The 25389-nt window shown below is 42.5% G+C and overlaps 1 protein-coding gene across 2 annotated transcripts in view; it reads right to left on the bottom strand.

The window, feature by feature from the left end:
• Positions 1–25389, bottom strand: part of abr (ABR activator of RhoGEF and GTPase) — a 147293-nt gene that overhangs the window by 80936 nt on the left and 40968 nt on the right. Inside the window, exons 1-2 of one of the 2 annotated variants that reach the window (XM_053618301.1) lie at positions 5988–6096; positions 3167–3342 (exon numbers count right to left, since the gene is read on the bottom strand). In XM_053618301.1, coding sequence (XP_053474276.1) covers positions 3167–3342; positions 5988–6042 — 231 coding nt within the window. In that variant the 5' untranslated portion in view covers positions 6043–6096. Of the gene's footprint in view, positions 1–3166; positions 3343–5987; positions 6097–25389 lie in introns of those variants that run through there. The other variant, XM_053618300.1, reaches the window with a different exon arrangement.

Genomic DNA, 25389 nt, shown 5'->3' with positions numbered 1-25389 from the left:
TGGCTAGTGAGAGTTGGGCGGACAGCTCCATGAACCTGGAAGTAGAGACTTCAGTTCTCTGTGTAATTCCAGTGTCTGTACTTTGTAGTGGAAATTACTTTCGTACGTTAGTCCGTAATTAACATTTGAGGTTTGGGTATATAGTCATGCGGCTTATTTCGAGATGAGCTCTCAGGAGAGGCACGGAGCCGCAAACATCCTCCTCCTCCTCCTCAACTGGACACTCGAGATGTCCATCCAAATCTCACTCGCCAATGAGAGTAAATCGCTGTTAAGCCCCGCCCATACGTGAGGTTTGTGCCAGAATGGCGAACGTAAACTTGTCAAACCGTGCATTTTATTTCAAGACCGCGGTACGTTTTCGCCGCAGAGTTGACCGTTTTCAGTTCCAAAACGGTCTTCTTCTCTCTCGGTGTACATTGTTGTTCGTTTCTTGAAAAGTTCCGCTCAGTACTTTCGGCACAAAGTTTAATTCCATAGTAGACGTGCACTTCCGGATTACAATCTACGGATCTAATTAAAGCTAAATGAAAGAAGTCTAAACGGTGGTGCACAATGTGCTTTGTGTACACAGTTTTCAGAAATGAGAAAACACTGCCAACCTTTTTTTCCACTCAGTAGCACTGCTGCACGTCTGGAGCGTCACCACTAGATGGCGATAAATCTATTTGTAGTTTGAAGCTCCTGTGGCATCTAAACCCGTTAAAAACCAGTCAGGCAAACAAACCCCAATTATACACCATGAGTTATGTGTTTTATGACCACATACTGTCCACACTCTCTCACTCACTCTCTCTCGCTCTCTCTCTCTCACTCAGTCTCTCTCTCTCTCTCTCTCTCTCGCTGAAGCTCACACCTGCACACGGTCACAATGAGCCCACTGTGAGGAGAACAGAGTTCCAGTGTGTATTGGCTTACTGCTTTGACGTTTTCATCAAATGCTAGCGGTAGAGTTCGAAAATTAGTAAGAGGATTGCTCACACACACACACGCACGCGCACACACACACACACACACACGACTACCATATGCACCTAGACAATAAAGAAGTCTAACTGTTTGTTGAAGTGTAACTGTTCGTCTAGCTCAGAGCTTCTCAACCTTTTGCAACTAAAGCCCCCCCCCGAGCCTCCCCTATCATGTGGACCCCCCCCCCTCATATTGGAGGAGACCAGGTATAATGATTATCTATTCTATATAATATCTGTCTATATATAACCTAATCTATAATCTGTTTAGATAGATAAGATTTAAATTCTTTTTGTACTTTTTTAAATTACTTTTCATAACTTTTATGATTTTTTATGACTTTTATAAAACTATATAACGGACAGGTATGGAACATGAGTTATTAAAAATGTTTCTGAACACTATAACTACTTTGAACAAGAGAACCAGGCTGTAATAACGTGAACTATTCTACATGTAAAACATGTTGCGTTACATTTGTCTTGCGTTCTAAAAACATTAAATGATGTGAATTGGGCGGAAGGGCGCGTCTCGTAATCCAGGACGTTGTTAAATCTCCGGCTCTCGGCCCCTCGCTGAACCGAGCAGACGCGGAGAGAGGTGTGAGTGCAGCGGGAAAGCAGGACCTCGCGCTTGCAGGACAGTACTGGAGACATTTGGAAAGTTGCCAAGGTTTGTCCAAAACGTCGATAGATTTGTCGTTGGGTGCTTTTATTTTTGCAAATAAGTCACTAAAAGGGGTCTGAAAAGGCGCCAAGATGGCAACACTGGTCTGCACTGACCGCTAGATAAAAGGCAGGCTAAGCTCCGCCTCTCCACAGCAAAAAGTAAATACAGAGGGAGAGGGAACGCGGGGTTTTTCATTTATGTACATTCTATTTGAAAAGTAATAAAATACACAGAGTACCCAAATGATGCCCTGTCTGGTTTTTTTTTTTTCTTGAAAACAATTTGCACCCCCCTCTCCCCCCCGGGTTGAGAACCACTGGTCTAGCTGGATTGACAATGTCTTGATAACCTCCCACACAGGAAAGCGCAGCGTCACTGTCTTAAGTGCTCAATGACTCAGACCTCTGCTGTGTCTGAGTATTAATAAGCGGAGACATGGTGTCATGGTGTCGGGAGTTTCTTGTGGCGCGATTAACCCTGTGCGACATAAAGACTGCGTGTGGATACATCGTTTCGAGAAGGTCGACCGATAGTGGATTTTACCGATGCTGTACCTGCCGATAACCGACTGACAGACCGATAGGTTTTGAAACTGGTACTGAATGAAAACATAACACTCCGAGTAAAATATCGCTGAACTTTATTACAAAGATAAACAGTACTGACTGTACCATGAAAATGTACTGTACTTTTTTTAGTGAAACAGATATATAAATATTAAATATGAATATATATTAAAGTTAATAAAAGATGCATCCAAATTGAATCAAAACGCAACACTCCAAATAACAAATAAAAATAAAGACATCCAAAATGAAGAAGAAAAAAAAAAAACACTTCAAATAACACAACAAAATTAGTCAGCGAGTTTTTATTTCGCCTCTGGAGGCCGCTCTCGTGCTGTATAACGATGTCGCTCCGGCAACCGAAATGACCAGGAAAAACCATCTGTTTCAACTAAGACGCTCGTTTTACAACCGAACGAACCGCGAAGCCGTTTGAGTCTGCCTAAAGATTCGCACATCTCGTACCAATAAATGCAAAATCATCCATCTTTAATGCTATGAAGACAGGGCTGGGCGATATATCGATTTAACATGGACATTGTGAGAAACGATTTCATGATGCACTTTTCTTAGATTATCGTTGGTATGTTCACATTTTTAATAAAATCACAAACGAAATGGAACTGAACGGATGCCGTTGATTTGAACGGAATTTTTTTTTTTTTAGAAATCTTCTTGGACTTTGTGGGCATTGAAGAAAAGTATCGTCGAACTCAGTTTAACGGTTTGTTTTACTACGGTTTTACAGACAGTTCGCTAGCTAAATTGTACATCGTGATCATAGAAATGTCCTCGAGTACCGTGATATGATACTTTTGTCATATTGCCCAGCCCTGGATGAAGTTCAACCCATTCCCTACACAACACAGCAGAAATACTGTGGATGAAAATATGTACACTGGAGCGCTTCGAAAGTTGTCAACGTCATCGTCATCGTCATCATCATCATCAAATACACTTACCCCAGGAAGTAGGCTCTCAGGTGGTGTAGGGGACACGGCGTCTCCGTCAGGCCGGACGCACAGCTGCGGGGACATCGTGGGAGACTCGTCGATGAAGGGCATGGTCTCGGAGCCATCCTGCGACTTCCTGTCCTCCGCCCCGTCTCCCTCATACCCGTCTGTGTTGTAGTTGAAATCTGCAGGTGGGGAAACAAGACGTGATTATTAAGAGCGGACAGAAAGCGGAGCTGTAACATGTCACGGGACCGCAAGAGACGTCAACGAGACGAATAATTGTGTCCATTTTTCAAGAAAACGACTGCATAGATTAAACAGAGTACGAATCACCACTGCACGACGACTATCGAACAGAACGAATCCCTGCAGCACAGCCGAGAGACTTTTGGCACGCTCTTACTTCCAGGCGTCCACCATACACTTAAAGGGGCTCTTTCTCAACTGGAGTCAAACGTCGTTGCCACTTTCAAGAACGGAGGGCGTGAAGAGAAACAAACCTACAGCAGACGGTACAAACAACTGTCCTGCTGTGAAAAAGCGATTCACTGCACCGTCTCTCTTAGTTCAAATGGAAAACGTTCCCACGTGCTGGCGCACGCAAACACCTCGCCTAGGAAACGGACGGTCCCTGATTTGGCGGGACCTGAGCCTGTCTGTCCCAGTGGCGGCGGCGGCGGCATCGAGCTGGTTACTACGACGACTGGCGTCAAGCGAATGGTAATTCAGGACCCATAAACCACTCGAATATCAAGATGTCGTGTGCTCGTAGACTACGGAAAGCACGCACACACACACACACACACACACACACACACACACATATCCTTCTTCTTGAATAAAACAGGTATTGCTTGACTATTTGTCAAACAAGCTCCATGATAAGAGAGATATTATCGGTACTCTTTTATTAGCTTAATGTGACAGAATTCAATAGGGGGGAGAAAGAGGAAGAAGCAAATGAAGTGGCGCAGTCATGCAAGCAAAACAGGAGTATTTACATACAAACAGGACAGGTGTGTGATTAAAGCAGACCGAGGGACGCGACGACTTGTGTACATGCAAAAACACACAGCAGGGATATGTACAGAATTATCCTAATCCCCCCACACACACGCACCCCAACAAAACAAAAACTGAACAGTCCTTCTAATAAAACGCGGCTTATTTTGGTCTCAGACAACAAAAGGATGTGTGCACTGGAGCTGTCCAGTAGCTTTAAAGCATAAGGATCGGGTATTTTGTTAGACTTCTGTCTGCATTGAAAACACTGAAAACATGTCAAGTATAGTATAGTATGGTACAGTAAAGTATAGTACAGTATAGTATAACAGTATAGTATAGTACAGTACAGTAAAGTATAGTATAGTATAACAGTATAGTATAGTATGGTACAGTAAAGTATAGTATAGTATAGTATAACAGTATAGTATAGTATGGTACAGTAAAGTATAGTATAACTATAGTTTAGTACAGTACAGTATAGTATAACAGTATAGTATAGTATGGTACAGTAAAGTATAGTACAGTATAGTATAACAGTATAGTATGGTACACTAAAGTATAGTACAGTATAACACGGTATAGTACAGTATAGTAAGGTCCAGTATAGTCTCGTACATTATAGTATGGTATGGTATAGTATCGTACAGTATGGTATAGTATAGTACAGTATAGTCTTGTACATTATAGCATGGTATTGTACAGTATGGCATAGTACAGTATAGTATGGTATAGTAAAGTATGGTATAGTATAGTACAGTATAGTATGGTATAGTACCGTATAGTATAGTAAAGTACAGTACAGTATAGTACAGTTCAGTATAGTACAGTACAGTATGGTATAGTACAGTACGGTAAAGTATAGTACAGTATAGTATAGTATAGTACAGTACGGTATAGTAAAGTGCAGTACGGTAAAGTATATTACAGTATAATACGGTATAGTATAGTACGATATAGTACAGTACGGTATAGTAAAGTACAGTACGGTAAAGTATATTACAGTATAATACGGTATAGTATAGTACGGTATAGTACAGTACAGTATAGTAAAGTACAGTACAGTATGGTATAGTACAGTACGGTAAAGTATAGTACAGTATAATACGGTATAGTACAGTACAGTTCAGTATATACTATACACGTAGAGGTCGACCGATCAGTTTTCATGATTATTCGGCACCGATTCGGGTGATCGGTACGAAAGCGGTCTCTAGAGGTGAAATAAAAACTATTGCTGATTAATTTTGTTGTGATATTTGTGTTAAGTGTTTTTGATTCAATTTCGGATGTGTCTGTTTTACGTTATTTGGAGTGTTACGTTTTGTATGTATACATTTTATTTACTTGAACATTTATGAACAGTTAATATAGATTAATATTTATACTGATTTCATTTAAAAAAGTACTGCACATTTGCATGGTACAGTCAGTACTGTTTATGTTCTGTAATGAAGTACTGTTTATGTTCTGTAATAAATCACACGGTGGTACACACGGCTCAACGTACATTCAAACGTGCATAGTCTTTCTATGTCCGTCTCTTTCTCTCGGTTTGTCTCTACATTTCTCTCTGTCATCCACTCTGTCTCTCTCTCCCTCTGTGCCTCTCTATCTTTGTCATTCTCTCTCCCTCTATATATATATATATATATATATATACATACATATACATACATATACACACACACACACACACACACCTCTCTCAGTATGTTCTTCTCTCTATACGTCTCTCTCTCTCTGTCTGTTTGTCTCTCAGTCTATCTCTCCCTCACACACACACACACACACACACACACACACACACAAGCCCAAATCTTACCCTGTGGAGAGATTAAAGAGCGCAGGACGCACACAGCCTCAAAAAAGAAAGCCATGCGCTCAGTACTCAGCGAATAAACGACACCTCAGGGATGTCAAATATACAACTACTCCTCTCTCTCTCTCTCTCTCACACACACACACTCACACACACACACACACACACACACAAATGTAAATCCCATGGTGCACTTACATGGGGAAGTTCAGCAGGTACTGTGTGAGGAAACTAAAGGTCATGTGACAGATTATAACCAGTCAGATAGATATTAGTGTAAAGTCACATTACACACACACACACACACACACACACTTTTTTGCAGTGTATAATGCAAACAGACCAGTTATGGACGACTAGATGAAGAAGGAATGGCCGTGTGTGTGTTCCTCTACTTCAGTCATCTGCAGTTTCTCTCCTTGGGCTGGGATGAGTTTGACAAATTGCTTTCTACTGCGTCTTGAACTCAACGTCCACACACACACACACACTCCTCTCTAAACGTTTTTATAGCTCACCTGTGCGTGTGTGTGGGTGTGTTTGCTTGGATGCAAACAACCCTGTTACTTATGAACCCTGTGCCTCATACACTAGCGTGTTTCGTCAGTTTAGCCCGTTTTTACAACTGAAGCAAATCTCGCACTGGTCCAGTAAACATAGCGTAATATACAGTGCAACACTAGATTTTACGCTTCACTCACCGACTTTACACAGAAGTTTACAGCCGCTGCAGCTATTTCTTTTTTATTTTTTTTAAACCTACAAACAAACAAGCAAAACGAATACATCATGTCATTCTGCTTAGTCAACATTCCTCTGTACATTAGTGAATAAAGTCAATAAAGCAGAAAGGGAACGACCACATAGTGTGTGTGTGTAAGTGTGTGTGTGAGACAGAGAGTGTGTGAGAGTGAGTGCGTGTGTGAGAGTGTGTGTGTGTGAGAGTGTGTGTAAGTGTGGTATAGTACAGTATGGTACAGTATAGTATATTATAGTACAGTATGGTATAGCACGGTATGGTATAATACCGTATGGTATAGTATATTATGGTACAGTATGGTATAGCACGGTATAGTATAGTACCGTATGGTATAGTATGGTACAGTACGGTATAATACCGTATGGTATAGTACAGTATGGTATATTATGGTACAGTACGGTATAATACCGTATGGTATAGTACAGTATGGTATATTATGGTACAGTATGGTATAATACCATATGGTATAGTACAGTATGGTATAGTATGGTACAGTATGGTATAATACCATATGGTATAGTACCGTATGGTATAGTATGGTACAGTATGGTATAATACCATATGGTATAGTACCGTATGGTATAGTATGGTACAGTATGGTATAATACCATATGGTATAGTACCGTATGGTATAGTATGGTACAGTATGGTATAATACCGTATGGTATAGTACAGTATGGTATATTATGGTACAGTATGGTATAGCACGGTATAGTATAGTACCGTATGGTATAGTATAGGTAATTATTGTACAGTATAGTATGGAATAGTACCGTATAGTAGAGTATAGTATATTATGGTACAGTATAGTATGGTATAGTATATGGTACAGTATAGTACAGCATGGTATAGTATAGTACCGTATGGTATAGTATAGTACAGTATAGTATGGTATAGTATATGGTACAGTATAGTATAGCACGGTATAGTATAGTACCGTATGGTATAGTATAGTACAGTATAGTATGGTATAGTATATGGTACAGTATAGTACAGCATGGTATAGTATAGTACCGTATGGTATAGTATAGTACAGTATAGTATGGTATAGTATATGGTACAGTATAGTATAGCACGGTATAGTATAGTACCGTATGGTATAGTATACTACAGTATAGTATAGCACGGTATAGTATAGTACCGTATGGTATAGTATATGGTACAGTATAGTACAGCACGGTATAGTATAGTACCGTATGGTATAGTATAGTACAGTATAGTATGGTATAGTATATGGTACAGTATAGTACAGCACGGTATAGTATAGTACCGTATGGTATAGTATAGTACAGTATAGTATGGTATAGTATATGGTATAGTATAGCACGGTATAGTATAGTACCGTATGGTATAGTATAGTACAGTATAGTATGGTATAGTATATGGTATAGTATAGCACGGTATAGTATAGTACCATATAGTATAGTATACTACAGTATAGTATAGCACGGTATAGTATAGTACCGTATGGTATAGTATGGTATAGTATATTATGGTACAGTATAGTACCATATAGTATAGTACATGTCTCTCTCTCCCATGAGTGGATCAGTAGTAAGCAATGAGCAATTTTAGATTGACAAACAAACAAAACATTGCAGAAAAATGTTAAATGTCAAATGACATAACCAGGTCACGTTTCAGACCAAAGCCAAAAATGACACCATGGTCTACGGCCACTACTGCTTCATTTTCAAAGCAAAGCTTTAAGCAGAACATAAGAAACTAAGAGTGTGACTTCCATTTTCTCTATGACGGATTTTTTTTGTTTGTTTAGTACTGAATTCTCATTTCTGATGTATCCTCAGAGTGCTTGCTAATTCGCGAGAGCAGAGAAAGCACTACTTTTCACACAGCCATGGCGTGACGAATAGCGCTAAGCTTCGTTGCATAACCCGAAGGATTATGTGTCGTGTGCTGACGATGCCACCGCTGTGTCTTTAAGCGACCGCGCGGTACTCCTGTCAGCTCCCATCCCTCAAACACTCGCTCGCTCGCCCCGCGGGCCGCGCTTTCCGAGCGTCGATCAGCCGCTTGTTGCCATGGCGAGATGCAGAGCTGCCATGACAACTTGGAAAGGCTTTTTACGCAATCGGATGCTGTGCGGCAATTTAAGCGGTCGGAGTTGCTATTTATAGGCTAAACAGTGGCCCGAACGTCACACGCGCTTCAAGTCTGTGCTTCAAGGGAGCGAATTCCAACACAATGGAGTTCGATTACGGAATTACAGGTGGGAAAAACGTTATTAAAAGAAACAATACCGTATTAGGACGAGTGCAAGTGACAGCCGGAACTACTTTCAGAGCCGCTGTTAAAGAAAATGAATCAACACCTTCTGACCAATCAGAGCAAGAAGCAACAATTATTGTAAAGCTAGAAGAAGCAAGAATTATTCTGGAACCAATTTAATCAATTAGACTCTTCCTGGCTCTTTATACCTGCCAAGCAATATAAAATATGTTAGAAGGTTAAAATAGTAAGACAAAAAGACTAAAAGATTTTGGACCATGGAGACATGTTTTCTCTCTCTCTCTCTCTCTCTCGCTCTCTCTCATTGTAGTCAGTAACTCGGCACAATTACTGAGGTCATCTGCCAGAGCCTTTATGTGTCTGGGGAGCCTTGTATAATTCAGCCCCTTTCTGGCAGTCATTCTATTAACACACACACACACACACACACACACACACACACACTATGTACACACGAACACACACCGAGCCTGATTTCATACGCTGAAGATGCTCAGAGAGGCATTAAACTGAGGAAATGTAATCTGAGGCGTTAATTGCTGAAACGCTGGGCGACTGGAAGAGGGCGGAGTCTTAAACACTTTTTGAGAGAAAGGGCAGTTAGGGTAAAGGAAGCAGTTTGACACCGGAGGACAATTTGTTCCAGGATTCTTCACAGAGCACTTTTCGGCAATCGCTCTGTACTTAAGTACCCATGCCGAGTTTGGGAACTATTCGTGCTCAAGTATCACGCGTATGCCGAGCCAGGACAATCATGGAGGTAGATAAGAAAAGTCCAGAGCACTGGTTAATCAAACAGTTTCACAGACGTCCTGATTAATGTCTGCGGCTGGAGTGGCTTCGCTCCTGGAACAGAAAACTCCCGCTGTAGACTAATGTAGTGTGCTGGAGTTTCTCGGTCTTTTACGAAGTGAAGTAATTATAGTTGAGGAAATGGGTGTGTTTAAAATCAATGAATCGTTTGTTCCGAGTTCCGAGCGCCGTACCGATGCTTAGAGTTACGTGGTGGTGTTTTGAGCGACGTCCCGATGTTTAGAGTGACGTGGTGGTGTTTTGAGTGACGTGGTGGTGTTTTGAGTGACGTCCCGATGTTTAGAGTGACGTGGTGGTGTTTTGAGTGACGTCCCGATGTTTAGAGTGACGTGGTGGTGTTTTGAGTGACGTGGTGGTGTTTTGAGTGACGTCCCGATGTTTAGAGTGACGTGGTGGTGTTTTGAGTGACGTGGTGGTGTTTTGAGTGACGTCCCGATGTTTAGAGTGACGTGGTGGTGTTTTGAGTGACGTCCCGATGTTTAGAGTGACGTGGTGGTGTTTTGAGTGACGTGGTGGTGTTTTGAGTGACGTCCCGATGTTTAGAGTGACGTGGTGGTGTTTTGAGTGACGTCCCGATGTTTAGAGTGACGTGGTGGTGTTTTGAGTGACGTCCCGATGTTTAGAGTGACGTGGTGGTGTTTTGAGTGACGTCCCGATGTTTAGAGTGACGTGGTGGTGTTTTGAGTGACGTCCCGATGTTTAGAGTGACGTGGTGGTGTTTTGAGTGACGTGGTGGTGTTTTGAGTGACGTACCGATGTTTAGAGTGACGTGGTGGTGTTTTGAGTGACGTCCCGATGTTTAGAGTGACGTGGTGGTGTTTTGAGTGACGTCCCGATGTTTAGAGTGACGTGGTGGTGTTTAGAGTGACGTGGTGGTGTTTTGAGTGACATCCCGATGTTTAGAGTGACGTGGTGGTGTTTTGAGTGACGTGGTGGTGTTTTGAGTGACGTCCCGATGTTTAGAGTGACGTGGTGGTGTTTTGAGTGACGTGGTGGTGTTTTGAGTGACGTCCCGATGTTTAGAGTGACGTGGTGGTGTTTTGAGTGACGTGGTGGTGTTTTGAGTGACGTCCCGATGTTTAGAGTGACGTGGTGGTGTTTTGAGTGACGTCCCGATGTTTAGAGTGACGTGGTGGTGTTTTGAGTGACGTGGTGGTGTTTTGAGTGACGTGGTGGTGTTTTGAGTGACGTCCCGATGTTTAGAGTGACGTGGTGGTGTTTTGAGTGACGTGGTGGTGTTTTGAGTGACGTGGTGGTGTTTTGAGTGACGTCCCGATGTTTAGAGTGACGTGGTGGTGTTTTGAGTGACGTGGTGGTGTTTAGAGTGACGTGGTGGTGTTTTGAGTGACGTCCCGATGTTTAGAGTGACGTGGTGGTGTTTTGAGTGACGTGGTGGTGTTTTGAGTGACGTCCCGATGTTTAGAGTGACGTGGTGGTGTTTTGAGTGACGTCCCGATGTTTAGAGTGACGTGGTGGTGTTTTGAGTGACGTGGTGGTGTTTTGAGTGACGTCCCGATGTTTAGAGTGACGTGGTGGTGTTTTGAGTGACGTCCCGATGTTTAGAGTGACGTGGTGGTGTTTTGAGTGACGTCCCGATGTTTAGAGTGACGTGGTGGTGTTTTGAGTGACGTCCCGATGTTTAGAGTGACGTGGTGGTGTTTTGAGTGACGTCCCGATGTTTAGAGTGACGTGGTGGTGTTTTGAGTGACGTGGTGGTGTTTTGAGTGACGTCCCGATGTTTAGAGTGACGTGGTGGTGTTTTGAGTGACGTGGTGGTGTTTTGAGTGACGTCCCGATGTTTAGAGTGACGTGGTGGTGTTTTGAGTGACGTCCCGATGTTTAGAGTGACGTGGTGGTGTTTTGAGTGACGTGGTGGTGTTTTGAGTGACGTCCCGATGTTTAGAGTGACGTGGTGGTGTTTTGAGTGACGTGGTGGTGTTTTGAGTGACGTCCCGATGTTTAGAGTGACGTGGTGGTGTTTTGAGTGACGTGGTGGTGTTTAGAGTGACGTGGTGGTGTTTTGAGTGACGTCCCGATGTTTAGAGTGACGTGGTGGTGTTTTGAGTGACGTGGTGGTGTTTTGAGTGACGTCCCGATGTTTAGAGTGACGTGGTGGTGTTTTGAGTGACGTGGTGGTGTTTTGAGTGACGTCCCGATGTTTAGAGTGACGTGGTGGTGTTTTGAGTGACGTGGTGGTGTTTTGAGTGACGTCCCGATGTTTAGAGTGACGTGGTGGTGTTTTGAGTGACGTCCCGATGTTTAGAGTGACGTGGTGGTGTTTTGAGTGACGTCCCGATGTTTAGAGTGACGTGGTGGTGTTTTGAGTGACGTCCCGATGTTTAGAGTGACGTGGTGGTGTTTTGAGTGACGTCCCGATGTTTAGAGTGACGTGGTGGTGTTTTGAGTGACGTCCCGATGTTTAGAGTGACGTGGTGGTGTTTTGAGTGACGTCCCGATGTTTAGAGTGACGTGGTGGTGTTTTGAGTGACGTCCCGATGTTTAGAGTGACGTGGTGGTGTTTTGAGTGACGTGGTGGTGTTTTGAGTGACGTCCCGATGTTTAGAGTGACGTGGTGGTGTTTTGAGTGACGTGGTGGTATTTTGAGTAACGTACTGATGTTTAGAGTGACGTGGTGGTGCTTTGAGTGACGTACCGATGTTTAGAGTGACGTCCCGATGTTTAGAGTGACGTGGTGGTGTTTTGAGTGACGTACCGATGTTTAGAGTGACGTACCGATGTTTAGAGTGACGTACCGATGTTTAGAGTGACGTGGTGGTGTTTTGAGTGACGTACCGATGTTTAGAGTGACGTGGTGGTGTTTTGAGTGACGTCCCGATGTTTAGAGTGACGTGGTGGTGTTTTGAGTGACGTCCCGATGTTTAGAGTGACGTGGTGGTGTTTTGAGTGACGTCCCGACGTTTAGAGTGACGTGGTGGTGCTTTGAGTGACGTACCGATGTTTAGAGTGACGTGGTGGTGTTTTGAGTGACGTCCCGACGTTTAGAGTGACGTGGTGGTGCTTTGAGTGACGTACCGATGTTTAGAGTGACGTGGTGGTGTTTTGAGTGACGTCCCGACGTTTAGAGTGACGTGGTGGTGCTTTGAGTGACGTACCGATGTTTAGAGTGACGTGGTGTTGTTTTGAGTAACGTCCCGATGTTTAGAGTGACGTGGTGGTGTTTTGAGTGACGTACCGATGTTTAGAGTGACGTCCCGATGTTTTGAGTAACGTACCGATGTTTAGAGTGACGTGGTGGTGTTTTGAGTGACGCCCCGATGTCCAAGTGAAATCGTATCATATACAAAAACACACATACGCACAGCCACACACTGCTACCACCATAAGCTTCAACATCAAGATGTGGTAAACGTGTAGGCAGATAGACTGGATAAAGCTAGATGCTACGCTCACACACACATCTTCTCGTGTACATTATTACTAGTCTGTATTATTAGTCTTCTGCCGTGGTCCAAAAAACTTAACAACCTACAAAAGAGAAGTTGGGAACTGGGAATTATATTTCAGCAGCAGCAGGATGGAAAGTGTGTGTGAGAGAGAGAGAGAGAGAGAGAGAGAGAGAGCGAGCGAGAGAGAGAGAGATGCCTGCAAAAGTGTGATATCCTTCCTCAGCAAATTTCTATGAAGCGATATATTCTGGAAATGCATTGCTTAATCTCTTCCTCCCTCTCTTCTTCTATCTCGGTCCCTCACCGCTGCTTGAAATGAACCAGGCATGAAGCTTTGATCCATGTTATTCCTTTTTGCCCTTTTGAAGAAGTGGAGGCTCCTCTAATACCCACCCGTAGTTAGGGGGGCTGAGCGTGTGTGTGTGTGTGTGTGTGTGTGTGTGTGTGTGTGTGCAGAAAGGAAGAGCGATCGAACGATAAGCACTAATAAGAAGAAAACAGCATGTCTAAAAGAAAGAAAATCGGCATGGATATGAGCGAGAGAGCGAGAGAGAGCGAGAGAGAGAGAGAGCGGCGCAAGTGGGCGTCGGCCTGTTGACAAACTCGCCAGTCCCACCATCTGTGCTCTTCTTAAAGATGACAGAAAGAACCAAAACAACAGCGAACGCCTCACGATACCCCACTCACGACAAGCACACGTCACAGAAAGATGAACACAAACAGCTAAAGGAAACGGATTCCTTATGGAAATGATGAAACGGTCCTTCGTCACGTTTCTTGCCGCGAAATGTTTGCGCACAGTCGCTCTGTATAAGACAATCTGCTGCATTTATATAGAAATATATATTTTTTTAAAAACTGATACGCAAAATACTGTAAGAGAACATATTTCACCTGAGGAACGGAAGTTTCGAATATGTTTTATGTACGCATGTCTCTCTCTCTCACGGAATACATAATACATACACTTAACGTAAATATCTCAAATCAGCCAATCATGTCGCAACAGGGCGATGCATCAAATCACGCAGGCCGAGAGCTTCAGTTAAAGTTCACGTCAAGCGTCAGAGTAAGGAAAACCTGATCTCTGACCACAGCATTGGTAGCTGGTGCCAGACAACACCGACGTTTCTAGAGTTTACACAGAACGGCGCATAAAACAGAAAACACCCAGGGAGCGGCAGTCGTGTGGGCAGAAACGCCTTGTTGCCGGAGAGGTCAGAGGACAAAAGAATGGCCAGACAGCTTCGGGCTGACAGGAAGGCTACCGTAACTCAAATAACCACTCTGTGCGTCAGTGGCCAGCAGAAAAGAATGTAGCTCTTGGACTGTTTCAACAATGATGAAAGAAAACGAAAAAAAGGAAAAGCCCCGCCGTCACGCCATGTTTTTAAGTGAACCGTGTCGTAACTAGACCTTCATGAGATGAAGGAAATGTGAGCTGAATTAGATGAATACAGCGGTCTGAGCGTAGACATGTCCATCTCTTTGTGTTTTTTCTCTGTACACAGATTGAATTTCTCTACCACATTGTGTTCCCAGCTGGAGGGGAAAAAAAAACAAAACAAAACAAAAAAAACCACAGACTGCATGTGAATGTCAGCACGAGAAATGCATTCCGACGGCAGCAGCAGCCACAAGAGCATTTCTTGTCTAAAGCAACACACAACTGGATGTCTTTGTCGATATCTTTGTCTTTGCGTTCAATCGTTATTCCCTTTATTTAGCAAAGACACCTGGAAAAAAAAAAAAAAAACGTCAAAAGATGAAAAAAATCATGCCCTTGTTCATATGGTGATGTTTTCTGTAACGTTGTTTGTTTGGAAGGAGTCTCCAGTGTCGGTGCTTCGTAACCGTCAGAGGTAGCTACGTTTTTCCGCCATAGTTGAGTCCTCAATATGGAAGAGTTTGCCGTCTCTTGGGAACGTAAACAAGCTGCGTTTATTTTTGTCTTATTAATTAGAACGTAAGCAATAAAGGAATCTGACTCGGAAATGGATCAGGAACTAACTTAGAAACTAGGTAGAAATGGATAAAAACTTTGTAAAAATAAATAAATAATAATAATACTCCGACATGGGAGTGTCAACCCGACTCCGTCATCGATTAGGTCATCAACTCAGAGGGTAAACACACTTACAAGTAGAACAGCAGCCCTTTGTTATTAGTACCAGCACTAATACGTCTAAGAATCGGCTAATAATGATCACAAGCTCAGGAAATAAGTCGGAATAAAGCTGTTGTGTAATCGTATTACACCGGTGCGCCAAAATTTGATAACATTTCACAAGTCTGCAATTCAACCTGTGACGGCAAGCCAATATCCAAGTTTTGCAAGTTCACCGATCAGCATTTGAAAGTGATGTTCACGAAGGTATTTTGTTTTGCGTCTGTACAAATCGTACGTATTCTGTTCTGTAATTGTTGTGCACTTGTGCCAAGCTGACCGTCACAATGAGCTGCTCTTATAGATGTTTAGCGCTGAATTGTAGTCTGAGCCGACACCCCAGATTAGTTTAGTGCCTGGCTAAAACTTTGGCCAGACTTTCTTTGATCGGTCGAGGGACAGCCATGGCCGGAATACGTTCCATCAGAACTCCAGCACTGTTTGTTATTCAATATTTTTCAGCAAGCGTTGATGCTCATTGGCGGTCGAACCAATGTTCTCGTTTAAACCGATGGTAAGCGTGTTTCCGTGTTTATCGCAAAGTCCTCGTGATAGACTGTAGGTAAAAGTGGCACGAATAAGTTTTGGAGATTTGCCCTGATTTAAAAACACACTAGGATTTCTAATTTCTTCAGTAAGTCACTCCTGCCTCTGGTCTTGCATCCAAATATTTCTCTAACCACCATTAAATGGTATTTCTTATGATTATCTGCATCCGATGCTCATTAAAGTCAAAAACAACTTTAAGTTAGAAAATTCTAGCTAATTTTTATTTCATTATTCCTGGATGGGCGTGCCAGGTAGTGTTGGGTCAGTTCAGGAGTGTGTCCTGTGACTACATTATTTAAATAATGCCAAGAACCCGATTAAAAGATTTGGGAAAATCAGGTTGAGAATGTAGCCTTAGTTACATGACAATAAAGGAAGGTGCTCCACCACATACAGTTAAAGCGGTGAGGGATTTTACCGTCCTCTGGGGAGTGAGAAAATGAGAGCGAGACAGGCATTCTGCTCAGTGAGTATAATAAATCAGTTTAAGGATGGAGTGGAGTTTTTCCTACAAAGGTCAACAGAATGCTGGGGAGATGAGTGATATTACGCGACCGTAACATTATTTATGATACGAGTGCGCTGTTGAAATTCTCTATGCTGATTGGTGAAAAGGTGTTGATTCATTTTCTAGCACTGCGTGACTATGATGTAGTGCAAGATTTAAGGCAAATCACAGATTTATATGGATGCGCTTACTCGAATGCATTATTGTTTCTATACTAACAATTTGCTTCACGGAGGATGTTTCATGTAATTCAATACTAACGTTTTGTTTAGAGGATCTAAACCAAGTTCCATGGGGAAGATTTAGGTAAGGAGACGTCTATTCGACAAGAATTTCTAGCGTCAGCAATTAACCTCAAAAGAGCAAATGGCATTTATACATTTACAGCTACTATAATGTAAGTGATAACAGAAACTAACTAACTAGTGGTTCTCGCTGTATTAAATGTAACTATAAACGGATAAAAAGTACGAGGCCTTGTTCGACAGATTGTAATGAATCCATCAGCTGCTTTCCTGACTGCAGTTATCAGGAGAACAGCATGAATAGCCTGAAAAAAAAGTCTCTGGGAAGCAAGAACTGATGCCTCTACCAATCTGTGCACCCACCTAGCCCACACTGTTACCATGGCAACAACGCAGCACAACCTACATGGCCCAATTAGCCCACAGCGGAATGACGTGTATTAAACTTATCAGGGCCGGAAAGATTCTTTATTCAGCTGCGAAAGACGAGTAAGACGATCCTCAATTAGAAATCCGTTATTCTTCCTACCCTGTATCAATTTACCAATTTACACCAACTCATTACCAACGTTATCCAAACTGCGATTTGGTTTTTAATTATAAACCAGCACAGACGCTTCACAATGGGTCACAGTGATGAACGGACAGTTTCATAAGATCTGATGAGCACCTCGCGTTTATTCTCCTCCTGCTGAACAGCGGGCTGAAGTGGAAAGCTGGCGTATTGAAAGCTTTTCATTAGCTGGATTTAATTAGGCTAATTACACAAATGGGAAAACATGGCAGGCAGTCAACAGGAACGCCAGTTTGATGAGTTAAGTAAAGCGGGCCAGCCTGGGGGCAGAGAATTGAACAGATACGCATGATGGACTGAGGTGAGCATTAGCGCTAAAGAGGTGAAGAATGGCGTGTTCAAATGGCCGAAAGAGAACGGTTACACAATCGTTTAGACTTTGTCCAAACGTGCAGCTCAAATCCGTGAATTATAAGTACGAATTACTGGACATGTCTGAAATCCACAGCAAGAACAACGAGGATGGAAAACAGCCTTGAAAGTACCTGTGAAAGTACCTGAGCCTGGAGCCACAAATGGGAATCCCGTCTCCTGTCCGCAACCACGAGTGGACACTGACATGGCAAAATCACAATGCACCTAATGAAACAATCCAAAAGGCACAAAAAAGCAATGCGTCCGAAAACCTACTCAGAAAACTCCTTCTTTCGTTGGTCAGTCCAACCCTTTTCCATACCGCTTATCCCAGGGAACTCGGGGCACAAGGCAGGGGACACCGTGGATGGGGTGCCAACCCATCGCAGGGCACAATCCCCCCCACACACACCAGACAATTTAGAGATGCCAATCATCCTACACTGCATGTCTTTGGAATGGAGAAGGAAACCGGAGTACCAGGAGGAAACACCAGAAGCATGGGGAGAACGTGTAAGCTCTGTGGAAACAGGGTGGAGGCGGCGGGCGGGAGTTGATCCCCCAACCTCAGGTGTGAGGTAAACATGCTAACCACTAAGCCACCGTGCTTGCACCCTTGGTTAGTACGTCTATGGAAAAAAAAAAAAAAAAACGTGAAAGAATGTTTTCCAAGTTCAGATGCGCCACGACAAAATAAAACAACCATTTTGATTCATCTTATATCCATAAGCTTATTACTAATGTTTAATGTTAGCTGTGATTCGAGTCCGTATGACTTCCGGCCAACGGTGTTCAAGATACTCCACACCCCATGTTGAATCTAAACAAACCTGACAGTAGCTTGAGATTCACAAGTGTTTTTCCAACTTACTCTTATTGATGGGGAAGAATTGTGAACAAATGCAGTGAGAATGCAGTTCTGTCTGAGGAAGCGACGTATTCCAGTATTGCTCGAATAAGTTCGTAAAACACCCCCGAAAAGCGCATCACAATCTCGACAGCCAAAAAAAAATCACATTCACTGCTAATGAGCTAACAAGCTACTACTGTAGATCGAGACACGCCTCTGGGGACGGGATAAATACGGTTCTAGACAGCATTTAATTGGACGATCTCGGAGCTGCGACTAGTTAAGAATCATTGAAACTTTATGACCGTTTTCCAAGAAGCGATTAACTATAATTGCCAAAACGTACATTTTTTTTAAACATAAAAAGCTCCGTTCGATTTCAGGCGCACTTGAAGCATTACGAGGACATTGTTGTATTGTAGCCATTCTGTCATCCGAATCTTTGAAAGCAAGGGATTTTATGTCACAAGACAGGTCAGAGTAGTCAGGAAAAGCCACACTAGTGTCTCAAAATAAACAAATGTATTCTGTCCAGTCATAGGAAAGCACGGTCAATGCTACGCGATATGTTGACAGATCAATCAAAAGCCAAAACAGGCCGTGGACCAATATAGCAGGTTAAGTATTTATATACACATACACATACACACACACACACACACGTCAATAATGCATTAGACTGAAATATCACTAAATACATTACGATATTCCTGGAGGCAGCTCAGGAAGTTCAAGAACCTTTGAGAACGGTTAGATTTTGGTCTAAAGTGTGGACGATCAGTACTTTTTTCCATTCACTGTAAGAGAAAACACCCCAGTGAGTCACATTAAATAGATTATTATTAGTATTATTTTTTAAAAAACCATTTCTTAACATTGACACGTCCGTGACCAGCACTTGGGCTGATGGCTCCGAGACAGAATGAGAAGCAATCAATGTTTAGTCCATTCTGCTGAAAGTTAAAAATAAAAATTCTGCTGAATGCTAAAAAATCCACATTCCAGACTGAGGGAAGCTTGAGAGCTTGGAGGAGGTTCAGACACTTCAGGCTGATCTGACATTTTAAAGCTGATCGCACAATACATATTTATATCATTCTATGCATTGGATATATGCAAAATCACACACACACACACACACACACACACACACACACACACACACAACAGTAAGAGTAAAATCTCCTTGGAAAGGTTAGATCATACTGGCGTGTGTAAAAACATAAAGGGTACAGTTACCTGGCCAAGAAGGTACCGTTCCTCAATCAGAGAACCAAACGGATACAGTTTCTGTGCCCAAAAGGTACTGTTACTCAATCAGAGACCTAAAGGGTACTGTTACTGGGCTAAAAAGGTACCGTTCCTCAATCAGAGACCTAAAGGGTACTGTTACTGGGCTAAAAAGGTACTGTTCCTCAATCAGAGACCTAAAGGGTACAGTTACTGGGCTAAAAAGGTACTGTTACTCAATCAGAGACCTAAAGGGTACTGTTACTGGGCTAAAAAGGTACTGTTCCTCAATCAGAGACCTAAAGGGTACTGTTACTGGGCTAAAAAGGTACTGTTACTCAATCAGAGACCTAAAGGGTACTGTTACTGGGCTAAAAAGGTACTGTTCCTCAATCAGAGACCTAAAGGGTACTGTTACTGGGCTAAAAAGGTACTGTTCCTCAATCAGAGACCTAAAGGGTACTGTTACTGGGCTAAAAAGGTACTGTTCCTCAATCAGAGACCTAAAGGGTACAGTTACTGGGCTAAAAAGGTACTGTTCCTCAATCAGAGACCTAAAGGGTACTGTTACTGGGCTAAAAAGGTACTGTTCCTCAATCAGAGACCTAAAGGGTACAGTTACTGGGCTAAAAAGGTACTGTTCCTCAATTAGAGACCAAAAAGGGTACAGTTATCTGGCCTAAAGGGTACAGTTACTGGGCTAAAAAGGTACTGTTCCTCAATCAGAGACCAAAAAGGGTACCATTATCTGGCCTAAAGGGTACAGACAATGGGCCAAAAAGGTTCTGTACATCAATCAGAGACCAAAAACAGACTAATGCCATTCCACAAATGTAGCATTCCTGGGCCAAAATGTACCATTCCTTATTCAGACACCAAAAAAGGTATAGTTACCGGTCCAAAAAGGTACTTTTCCAAAAAAAAAAAAAAAAAAAAAAAGACTGGAATACACCCTCCCATAGCCACAAAGTACTGATACCGAGTCGAAACGTACTGTTCCTCAACCTGGATCTACCCCAATTCCCCCTTCAGTGATTTCTACCAGAGAATTTATTTCAGAGTGGCTGGTTCTTTGTCTCGTTTTAGATTTACAGCCACAATTCGCTCCCATAGAAAGGACGATACATTCAAAATAAATAAATAAATAAATAAATAAGTAAATACAAAAGAGTGAGAAAAGCACTGATAAAACACTGAGTCGCAAGGCAAAACAGAATGGAAATAAGGGAAAGATAAAGAGAAAGCAAGAGAGACAGAGATGTGATTAACCATTTCCACTGTGAGAACAGCACCACTCAGGCTCTTACTAATGGATCCCAATCTCGCCACACCTCTCTTCTCCCTCCATCACTCCATCCCTCCATCACTTCCACTCTACTGGTCTGAATGCTTAATCACCACCTGACTTCCTGATAAAATGCAAACACGTGAATGCTGCTATTGGCTGGATTGTGGTGCGTGGGGTCTGTGATTGGTTAAGTCCATGAGCGGAGGCTAAGAAGACCTCGGTTACAAGCCAGATGAGGGTAGGGCAGGGCAGGGCAGGGCAAGACACACACACACACACACACACAGCCAAATGAGCCCCTGTGGACAAAGGACCCTCAAACAGCAACCTATAGCAAACAGGCTCAGACAAGCTCTCTCTCTCGCTCTCTCACACACACACACTCTCACACACACTAGTGTCAAGTTTCCTATAATGATTAACTACACTTGACATCATGAACTTGACGAGGACTGGCTGTCGCCCGGATGATAACTGTCAGTATAAGGTCATGTGACAGGAAACGGTGGTCATCACATCAACCTTCAGGATTTAACAAGCAGCTACACACTCGCAACAAGACACCACCCCCCCCCCCCCCCCCAAACATTAGCACTCTCCATGTTTTGGGAAGGGTCTAAACAGTACAAACATACATAACGGAGACTTTTCGATTGTACGCGTTTTTCACGAGTCATTTCTCCTGATGGGTTCTGGAGAGCCAGGCTGCTGTACTGCAGAACAATAAATGATTAAATGTGACGCAGGCAGGTGCTACTGCATCTTACACACACCCACGCTAGCAGCGAAAAACGCTCAAACTCTCCCTCACTCGGTGAACTCCCGTGATAAATCTTTCCAAAGCCTCGGCTGTTACATAAATGCCATCCGCCACCTCTGCACTCGTCCTTTCGTTCCCGTTCTCTCTCCTTCTCTGTGCTCCAAACTGATCTCGACTGATCCCAGCTATAACTGACGCTTGTGTCTTTATTTGTTTGTTTGTTTTTTTCTTCCCTGAATTCTGTTTCTGCTTTAAGGAGATGGTGTACACCGAGGGTACTTTCTGCACTCGTTTCTATAGTTACAGAGGGAAAGAGTGAGGAGAACTTGAACACGGCACAAAGCGAGTGAAGAATGAAATACCAGTGGGAGTGATAAGAGTGTAGATTATGTGTGCTGCCCACACACACACACACACACACACACACACACACACACACACACACACACACACGACAAAAAGCTTTCAAAAGAGTCTGGTTAATGTTTGAAGCAAACACGTTACATCATGTAGAAGCATACAAGCACAATACTCAAAACCCCACCTGTTTCCACTTCATCTGAGGGACATTTCAACTGACCAATCACAGAGCTTCATCCGGAGACCGACTCAAGAAAGCCGAACAACCAGAAATTTAGAGAAGACGTCATCCGCTAAGACTTTACATGAAATGGTGCATAAATGTTTATTGAGAAATTGTGTTTGTTTATAATATATTGCTGCTGTTGCTATATGATATTATTATTATTATTACTATTGTTGTTGCTGCTGTAGCAATTATATTGTTGCTGGAGCTGTTATTAGTGATGTTGTTGCTGTAACTGTTATTATTATTATTATTATTATTATTATTATTGTTGTTGTAGCTGTAGCTCTTATAAGTGTTGTTGCTGTAGCTGTTATTAATGTTGTTGCTGTAGTTGTTATTAATGTTGTTGCTGTAGCTGTTATTAATGTTGCTGCTGTAGCTGCTATTAGTGTTGTTGCTGTAGCTGTTTTTATCGTTGTTGCTGCTGTAGCTGTTTTTATCGTTGTTGCTGTAGCTGTTATTATTATTATTATTATTGTTGTTGTAGCTGTTATTAGTGTTGTTGCTGTAGCTGTTAATGTTGTTGCTGTAGCTGCTATTAGTGTTGTTGCTGTAGCTGTTTTTATCGTTGTTGCTGCTGTAGCTGTTTTTATCGTTGTTGCTGTAGCTGTTATTATTATTATTATTGTTGTTGTAGCTGTTATTAGTGTTGTTGCTGTAGCTGTTATTAGTGTTGTTGCTATAGCTGTTAGTGTTGTTGTAGTGGTTATTAGTGTTGCTGTAGCTGTTATTAGTGTTGCTGTAGCTGTTATTAGTGTTGCTGCTGTAGCTGTTATTATTATTATTATTGTTTTTGTTGCTGTAGCTGTTATTAGTGTTGTAGCTGTTATTAGTGTTGTTGCTGTAGCTGTTATTATTATTGTTTTTGTTGCTGTAGCTGTTATTAGTGTTGTTGTAGCTGTTATTAGTGTTGTTGTAGCTGTTATTAGTGTTGTTGTAGCTGTTATTAGTGTTGTAGCTGTAGCTGTTAGTGTTGTAGTGGTTATTAGTGTTGTCGCTGTTATTAGTGTTGTTGCTGTAGCTGTTATTATTGTTGTTGCTGTAGCTCTTATTATTAGTGTTGTTGCTGCTGTAGCTGTTATTACTGTAGTTGCTGTAGCTATTATTGTTGCTGTACCTGCTGTAGCTGTAATTATTGTTGTTGCTGTACCTGTTGTAGCTGTAATTATTGTTGTTGCTGTACCTGCTGTAGCTGTAATTATTGTTGTTGCTGTACCTGTTGTAGCTGTAATTATTGTTGTTGCTGTACCTGTTATTTTTTAGTGTTGTTCCTGCTGTAGCTGTTATTGTTTCTGCTGTAGCTGTTATTAATATTATTGTTGTTGTTGCTGTACCTGTTGTAGCTGTTATTATTATTATTATTATTATTGTTGCTGTAGCTGTTATTTTTATTATTGTTGCTGCTCTAGCTGTTATTTATTATTATTATTGTTGCTGTAGCTGTTATTATTGTTGTTGCTGCAGCTGTTTTTATCGTTGTTGCTGCTGTAGCTGTTATTATTATTGTTGCTGTAGCTGTTATTATTATTATTATTATTATTATTATTATTATTGATGTTGCTGCTACTCCACATGTCCTCCCTAAAGCATCACTGCAAATCAATATAGCATTCTTCTGACTAATTACCTTCATCCTATGATGAAACATTTCTATTCTAATGAGCGTGGTCTCTTCCAGGATGACCCCGCCCCCATCCACAAAGGCTCTCTGAATGGTTTGAGGAGGAAGTTCATATTACTACACACACATCTGGTTCAGCATCCACACACGTACAGAGGTGAGAAGATGAGATGATATAAGATAGATACTCGATCCTTAGACACACGAAGTCCACACGGGCAAATAAAAAAAAATATATATTATTTCGGCACGAAGGGTAATAAACCCTGCGGTCACAGACAGACGGAAACACTTACATTTCCGCAGGTCATTACAGATATCAATAGCAGTCTGCCCTGTACAGCACAGCATCCAAAAGGTTTCTCCTTTATTAAACACGAAAGCCACTTAATATTTAATAAATCACACATAAATATTGCAGAGGATTAGTGTTTTATGGAAAGGTCTCACCTCAGGGTCGGTGGAGAAGGAAAATAGGTTAACAGTAACAGATGTTGCTGTTATCACAATAAGAGCGGTGTTAAATGTGCTCTCAGCCAATTAACGCTCGTGTGAGAAACCGCTGATGGGGAGAGAGGGGGAAAGTGGGGCATTTTTCTTTTCTTTTTTTTTTTTTTTAAATGTATAAACCCTTTTTTGCCCTGTAATACAGTTGGATTCTTATAAGCGAAAACAATCACACACCCTCTTTAACTGGGACTGACAGCCATAAAAGGCCACGCCTCCTTCACTGAGACTGACGGGCACACAAACCACGCCTCTTTCACTGGGACTGACAGCCATAAAAGGCCACGCCTCCACCACTGGGACTGACGGGCACACAAACTACGCCTCTTTCACTGGGACTGACAGCCACAAAAGGCCACGCCTCCTTCACTGAGACTGATGGGCACACAAACCACGCCTCTTTCACTGGGACTGACAGCCACAAAAGGCCACGCCTCCTGCACTGAGACTGATGGGCACACAAACCACGCCTCTTTCACTGGGACTGACAGCTATAAAAGGCCACACCTCCACCACTGGGACTGATAGGCACACAAACCACGCCTCTTTCACTGGGACTGACAGCCACAAAAGGCCACACCTCCTTCACTGGGACTGACAGCCATAAAAGGCCACGCCTCCACCACTGAGACTGATGGGCACACAAACCACGCCTCTTTCACTGGGACTGACAGCCATAAAAGGCCACGCCTCCACCACTGGGACTGACGGGCACACAAACCACGCCTCTTTCACAGGAACTGACAGGTCCCGAGACCACGCCTCTCTCAGGGACTCTGACTGGCACAGTCTATTACATGACCGGCAGAGCTACAAACACGTCTGAGGAGTCTTACAATACAACGAGCATAAACGCTTTCGTCACGCTGTGCCAATAATGAGATCTCATTGTGCTCGCGGAACTGTCCATGTCCATCGGTAATATGCAGTAAT

The sequence above is a fragment of the Ictalurus furcatus genome, chromosome 28 (assembly GCF_023375685.1).
Source record: "Ictalurus furcatus strain D&B chromosome 28, Billie_1.0, whole genome shotgun sequence".
NCBI lineage: Eukaryota > Metazoa > Chordata > Actinopteri > Siluriformes > Ictaluridae > Ictalurus > Ictalurus furcatus.
This window is presented reverse-complemented; position numbering and strand designations above follow the sequence as displayed.